The sequence below is a fragment of the Bos javanicus genome, chromosome 2 (genome assembly GCF_032452875.1).
Source record: "Bos javanicus breed banteng chromosome 2, ARS-OSU_banteng_1.0, whole genome shotgun sequence".
Classification (NCBI taxonomy): domain Eukaryota; kingdom Metazoa; phylum Chordata; class Mammalia; order Artiodactyla; family Bovidae; genus Bos; species Bos javanicus.
In genome coordinates, this window is record NC_083869.1 from 121,141,647 (window position 1) to 121,148,910 (window position 7,264).

The 7,264-nt window shown below is 41.2% G+C and overlaps 1 protein-coding gene across 2 annotated transcripts in view; it reads right to left on the reverse strand.

The window, feature by feature from the left end:
* Window positions 1–7,160, reverse strand: part of RBBP4 (RB binding protein 4, chromatin remodeling factor) — a 16,556-nt gene extending 9,396 nt beyond the window's left edge. The window contains exons 1-3 of one of the 2 annotated variants that reach the window (XM_061389016.1): window positions 7,032–7,160; window positions 6,326–6,473; window positions 2,854–2,999 (exon numbers count right to left, since the gene is read on the reverse strand). In XM_061389016.1, coding sequence (XP_061245000.1) covers window positions 2,854–2,999; window positions 6,326–6,473; window positions 7,032–7,047 — 310 coding nt within the window. In that variant the 5' untranslated portion in view covers window positions 7,048–7,160. The remainder of the gene's footprint in view (window positions 1–2,853; window positions 3,000–6,325; window positions 6,474–7,031) is intronic. The other variant, XM_061389024.1, reaches the window with a different exon arrangement.
* Between the last annotated feature and the right edge of the window lie 104 nt (window positions 7,161–7,264).

Consider the following 7,264-nt stretch of genomic DNA (forward strand, 5'->3'; position numbering starts at 1 on the left):
CCTTTCAAAGAATGACAAAATCTGAAGGATACCAAAGGAAAGGTGGGTAATTAAAAATTCACAGCTTCTAAAGTAAATAGGGAACTCAGTGGTAAAGAACACAACTAAATAGCTGTGGCTCAGTGGTCAAGAATCCACCTGCCAATGCAGGAGACATGGGTTCCAGCCTTGATCTGAGAAGATCCCACATGCTGCGAAGCAACTAGGCCCATGTGCCACAACTATTGAGCCTGTGCTCTGCAACAAGAGAACCCACTGCGATGAGAGAAGCCACTGCACCACAAGGAAGCCCTCCTTGCTGTAACTAGAGAAAAGCCTGCCCAGCAGCAAGGATCCAGCAGTCATAAATAAATTTAAATAAATAGGATTCAAGATTATAAAATAAACAGGGGAAAAATTATCTATAACCTATTAGGGATAACTTACATTACATATATAGTTAACTCAAAAGAAAAAATGAGAAAAACACATAAATAGGCAGTTCAAGAGACTGACAAAAGATAAATATTTTAAAGTAAGTCCAACATCACAAATAACTTAAAAAGCAAGTTAGGGAATTCCTGGAGGTCCAGTGGTCAAGACTCTGTACTTTTGCTGTCAAGGGTGCTGATGCGATTCCTGGTGGGGGAACTAAGATTCTGTAAGCCCCGTGGAGCAGCCGTTAAAAACCAAATGACATGAAAACCAAAACCAAGAAAGAAAACACCCCTCCAACAACAACAAAGTAAAATGAGAGCGCAGCATCCAATGCTGGTAAAAGCATGCAGAAACAGACACCAATGTATCTGCTACTGGTGAAATTGAGAGTCTTATTTGGAGGGCAACTTAGCAGTACCAATATACTTGGAAATGTTCTTGCAAATTAATCAACATTCAATTTAGGTAATTGTTCTACAGCAAAACTATGCAAGATATATGCACAAAGACTATTTTTGAAGTCAAAAGATTGGAAACCACTTAAATGTTAATTGAGTAACCACAGCAGAGTATACAGCCATCAAAAGGAGGCACATGCCCATATGCTCAGCAAAAAAGATGTCTGGGATACATGAGGCTGCGAAGTATTTTTTATCTTATATTCCCAGTACAAAGAAAAACTACCTATCCTTAGTACTTAATGTATCTGTTGAGTGAGTGATCCAATAATTGGGATAAATCATTTAGAAAACTATCAATTTAACAGTGATCCATAAACGACAGATTTATGTGGCGAGGGGTTCACATAGTTGCTTCAATTTTTTTTTTTTTGTCTGCACTACATGGGCTTGTGAGATCTTATTTCCCAGACCAGGGAGCAAACAGCACCCGCCCCCCACCCTCCACCCCCCACTGAAAGCAGGAAGTCCTAACCACTGGACCACCAGGGAAAGCCCTGCTTCAATTTTTAAAGATGATTTATTATATTACCAATCAGAATATTTGCTTTATACCGAAATAACTAAAAATTCTATTTAAAGACAGTTTGTCTTAGTAAAAAGAAAACAGGCTCAGGGAGGCTAAAAGATTTATCCTCAAACTACACAGCTAGTGAGCAGCACAACAGGGTCCCAAGCCCTAGTCTTCTGATTCTTTTTTTCTAACAACAAAAAAATTTGCTATTGTTGGCTGTGCGGCATGTGGGATCTTAGTTCCCCAACCAGGGACTGAACCTATGCCCCTTGCAGTTTAAGCATAGACCCCTTCATCACTACTAATGCCTACCCAGAGAATATCTCTGCAGTAACCATACCCTACAGCTCACACACACAGGTCAGTGAAGCAAAATCATGTTTGCTGGCCCTTATCCTAAGAACTTATTTTGCATTCTGCTAAGCTAAATATGGAATGATCAAAAGAATAACTGCACATTACAATCTTGGCAAATAACTGGAAACCAAAATAACTTAAATAATGGAATGGATTCGATTAATCTGCAGAAATCTAAGATAAGGAAACATTACACATTCATTTTTTGGGGCCACAAATCTCAATACTGAAAGTCTATCTTCTACCTTTGGTAATAATTTGAGTTCAAGGACAATAATAAAGGAAACCCACTCATTTCTATCTCTTCTGAAAGGGAAAAAAATAATTCATGAATAGTTAAGCCCTAACGTTATCACCTAAAAATAGGATATAATTAAACACTCATTTAATTTTTATATACTATACAGCAAATACCATAGTTAAGTCCTTTCTACCATTTAAACCTGGAAAGGGTAATTTATTTATTTATTTATTTATTTTTAATGGCTGCGTCAGGCAAGGCCCGGGCTGCAGCGGCGTAGGACGGAGAACGTGAAACGCGGCACCGAGCGCTCTCACCGCGAGCGCAGACAACACCGGCACCGGAAAGGGTAATTTAAAGCCAGTGCTTTTCAATCTTTTTTTTCCCCCATTATTGCCCCATAAGATATTTTGACACCTTAATGAAATTCTAATACCACAGATAATCTGTGTATTGTTTATGCATGCTATGTATATCTGTGCTTGAAACAGTTCAAAGAATAAGACTGTTTTCACACATGCCCCACTCTGAGAATCAATTTTCAATTCCCCAGGGGCAGTATCTTCCATGTTGAGAATGCAAGCATGCATGGCAATAATCTATGGTGGATTTTAACTTCTTGAAATTTGCCTACCACCAAATTTAGTTGAAGGAAGTTTATAGAAAAATTACAGAACCAAGTACATGTTACATGTCTTCTGACATCTAATATCTATACTGAAAATCAGGCTTTTCAAAGCTTAATATCTTGTTCTTGAGAGGCTACTTTATCAAACTGTACACACTTTTTAATGATAATTCAGAGATACAAAAATATAACCAAAATAAGTATCATTCCTCCCTTCACCTTTAATTAAGACTCCTACCTCCTTTTTCACTGTCGTAGTGTGAAGCATCAAACTGAGCGTCATCGTTAGGGAGCTGCACGCTGGCTATCACAAGGTGGTTTTGCTCATCTGATGTGTGTGTCCCCAGGACAAGTCGATGAATACTGAAATCTTTCCCTTCTGGTCTGTAATAGCAACATATGGTCAATAGTCAATTTAGTAAACTAAGAGAGACCACAAAGTCAGTGACATACATGTATATACAAGGCATTATTACAAACAGGTTTTGAGAGAAAGAAGTCATTAAGAGCTGTATTTCCTTACTTTTAACATATCTTCCACAGAGCTGAGGGCAGGTACCACATACCACTTAATTTCGTAATTATTTCTTAACTTGGCCAAATATTTACAATTACTTTTGAGGAAAAAGTCTGACAGAATAAAATAAAAATTAATTATTCATCCTTTACAAGTAGCTGGAGAGAAAAAAACCAATTGTTGGGTATATGAACACTTCTGGTTACTTCATTAAAATGGAAAGGGACTGACATCAGGTAAGCTAATGTCTCAAAATGAGATAAAACCCAGAAGAGGGGGACAAGAGCTTTGAAAGACAGTATTCCAAGGGAGGTAAGCAAAGATGAAGGTTACAACACTATAAAGTAATATTCTAATTTAAAGATGGTTTGCAAAAACGGACTTCCTTGGTGGCTCAGACAGTTAAGAATCTGCCTGCAATGCAGGAGACCTGGGTTCAATCACTGAGTCAGGAAGATCAACTGGAGAAGGGAATGGCTACCCACTCCAGTATTCTTGCCTGGAGAATTCCATGGACAGAGGAGTCTGGCAGGCCACAGCCCATGGGGTGGCCTAAGATTAACTAAGTAACAGAACTAGGACTGAATCTAAATGACTTTGAATGTGGGAAAACAGTGGGAGAGAAGGTCAAAAGGCAGATTGAAATCAGACCCTAAGGTACTGAATGTTTGCTTAACATATGAACTCTCTACTAAAAGGAACAAAGAACCATGGAAAATTTATAAGGGATGTACCATAATTTGAGTTATGTCAGAAGGATTAATTCAGTGTAAAGCATAAAGCAGAGATTCTTCAAGTGTGGTATGGGGAACAAAAGTATCAACATTATCTGTGAACTCCCACATGCAAATTCTCAAATCCACTATAGACATACTCAATGAGAAACTTAGGGGGTGATTTGTAGTGCTTAACAGTCTGTTCTGGGAATTCCCTGGTGGTCCAGTGGCTAAGACTCTGTGCTCCCGATGCAGGGGGGCTGGGTTCCATCCCTGGTCAGGGAACTAGTTCCCATGTACCACAACTAAGACTCTATGCAGCCAAATAAATAAATATTTAAAAAAAAAGAAAAAACCAGTCTGTTCTACAGGGAATTTCCTGGCAGTCCAGTGGTTAGGACTCAATGCTTTCTTAATTCCTCGTTGGTGATCTAAGATTCTGCAGCTTCAGGGCATGGCCAGTGTAAAAAGAAAAAAAAAGTTTTCCGATTCCTTCAGCTGATTATGATGCCTGTTAAAAGTTTGAGAACCCCAGTCTAGATGGGAAAGATGCTACACAAGAATTCATCAGGGCTTATAAACAGACTGCCAAGTCAAGAAAGGGCTGGGGGGAGGGGAGGGGGGAACAGATCTAAGAAATGTCAAACCAAAGTCAACTATGATAAGGAGAAATAGAAACAATAGAAGAAAGCTGGGTTGGTATCGCCATAGAAAAAATACACTTAGTTTGGACCACATCATGTAGGGAAAGCTAATAAGATACTCTAAAGAAGACACCAATAATAACAGGCAGCTGGAAATTCAGGTAGAGCTCAGAAGCTGGGTGTAAAGATAACCAGCAGAAATTCCTCTGCACACTTTCAGATATCCTATGTGCAAAAAGAAGAGGAAATATAAGAGGGCTGCCAACATAAAGTTGGGGATACTTGTATTTACAAAGTTAAACAACTAAAGGAAGTGCGGGAGTGAAGAAGAGTATTATAAAACTACAACCGTATCATTCTTTCTAAGAAACAGAAAATAAACAAACACCAAAACACACAGACACACATTAAACAGACATTAGGGAGAGTTGTTGTAAGTAATCCCATCCTAAAAAAATAAATAACACTGTTATACAAGTACAATACCAAAATAAAGGAAGGGTATTTGGACCAAAGTCTAATCCTGCAGAAAGGCTTATTCATCTACATCTGTAAAGAAGAAAGCTACTAAGAACACAGATTTCAGCCTTGGGTTATTCAGTCTTAAGTCAAAGTGAAGTCGCTCAGTCGTGTCCAACTTTTTGCAACCCCATGGACTGTAGCCTACCAGGCTCCTCCCTCCATGAGATTCTCCATGGCAAGAGTACTGGAGAGGGTTGCCATTTCTTTCTCCAGGGGATCTTCCCAGACCCAGGGATCGAACCCGGGTCTCCTGCATTCCAAGCAGACGCTTTAACCTCTGAGCCATAGCAAGTGCTTGTGTTTTCCAAACCTAGTTAATCACATTACATGGAAAGCTTTTCCAGAATGATTTAGTAAGGACGGGGTGGCCAATATTTGGGATCCTTTGGTCCAATACAATTTACCACCTGACTATAGTAAATCTAGAATTACTGCTCAAACTATTTTTAAGTATCCTGCCACAAGTTCCTAAGTGGTCTGAACTACTGACAACTAACAGAAACAACTCCTCTTACCCTGAATTCAAATAATTCTGATAATCAACTGAATATGGGAACTCCTAATTAACAAACTTAGGACAAGGAGGGAGGTTTAAAAGGGAGGGGACATAAGTATACTTATTGCTACTTCATCTAATGTATGGCAGAAACTAATATAATACTGTAAAGCAATTATCCTCCATTAAAAATAAATTAATTAAAAAAAAAATCCTTAGGACAGATCCCCCCCTTTTAAATGTCAACCTGAGGATAGTAGGCTCATATTGTTATTAATAATATTTGCATAAATTGTCAGTTAGTTTTTGAGCAAAAACATAGTCAAATAACCACAATTCACAAATATCCTGACTTCTAAAAGTCCTGAATTTTGAAGAAACGTACTTACTCAGTACACATGTAATTTTTAAAGATTGTTCTGAGTGGCAGGTAATCATGTCACAATGATCTCTGCATTAACCAGATAGTATAAACGACTGTGAGATTCAAAATTTTTTTTGTTGAAAGAACTGCATTTACCATAATCACTTTTTGAAAGCTGACAAATTTTACATTATTGTTTGGTCAACTACAGTTATAATACGCCTATTCAATTCAGTTATCAGAAAAAGAAGACATCAACATGTTTTCTCTTATCAAGTAAACTGCAAAGTAGTTTCACATTTTGTCTTTTTTGGCCTAGAAAAAAAATGTCCCCAATAGGTTCTGATCACGTGTCCGCTCCGGGTGACTGGAGAGAGGAAAACAGGGATAATCAATGTGAGAAATCTACACTGAGAACACAACAAAATAACATTCAACGGATTCTTATCACCTGGTTACATCTGGAAGCCACTGTGCAGTTAGGCTAGGCCACTCCAGAGCATGGGTCATCACCAAATCGTAAAGAAAAGGGGTGTTCTTTTTCCATATTTTGTATTCTTCGTTGATCACACGTTCCTCTACTGCGTCATCAAAGGCTGCTAAAAAATAAAAAACAAATTAAGTTAGCGACCACAAATGGAAACCGAGTAAACACTTCCAAAGCCACCGGCACTCCTAAATCCCGATTCTGAAATGGAGATCTGTCTAAATCTCCCCGAGGCACAGCCACCAACGCCGCTCTCCGGCCTCGCGGGGCTTTAACTGCTGGGCTCATCCCTGCCAAATGCCGTTAACCGCTCGGGCGACGGCGTCGGGAGGAGCACAGAACCGGCCTGGAGGCCGGAGCACCGGCCCTTGCGGGTAGTAAGCACTGCAGGGAGGACCCGGAGAGAGGCGAGCAGACCGACAGGGCGTGCGGAAAAGGACCAAACACCCGCCGGGGACCCAAATGCCTGCCTCAAGCCGCTGCGCCGGGGCCTCAGCTCTGGAGGAGCTGGAGCGCCGTTAACCCGCCCCGCGGAGCGATTCTCCTCACGCCTGCGATGGCGGGGACGACACTCAGCTGAGTCTGGCCTGTCCTCACTGTTAGGCCGTTTCGAGGCCGCTACGCAACCCCGGCACCCCCCACTCTCCTGGGGCCGCCCCGGAACCCTCACCTTCCTTGTCGGCCATGGCGGGTAGGCAAGCCGGCGGGGATCCCGGGGTTGAGCGTTGCGGGAGGGGCGGGGAGCCTGCGGGCGCTCGCTCTGCGCGCGCGGCCTCTATTGTTTCCTGCTGCCCCTGCGTGAGGGATGACTCGCGCACCTTCGCGCCAACACCGGCCAATCGGAGTGCGCCGAGCGGCGAAGTGGGCGGGGAAGTCGCATTCGTAACCTATCCAGACGCGTAG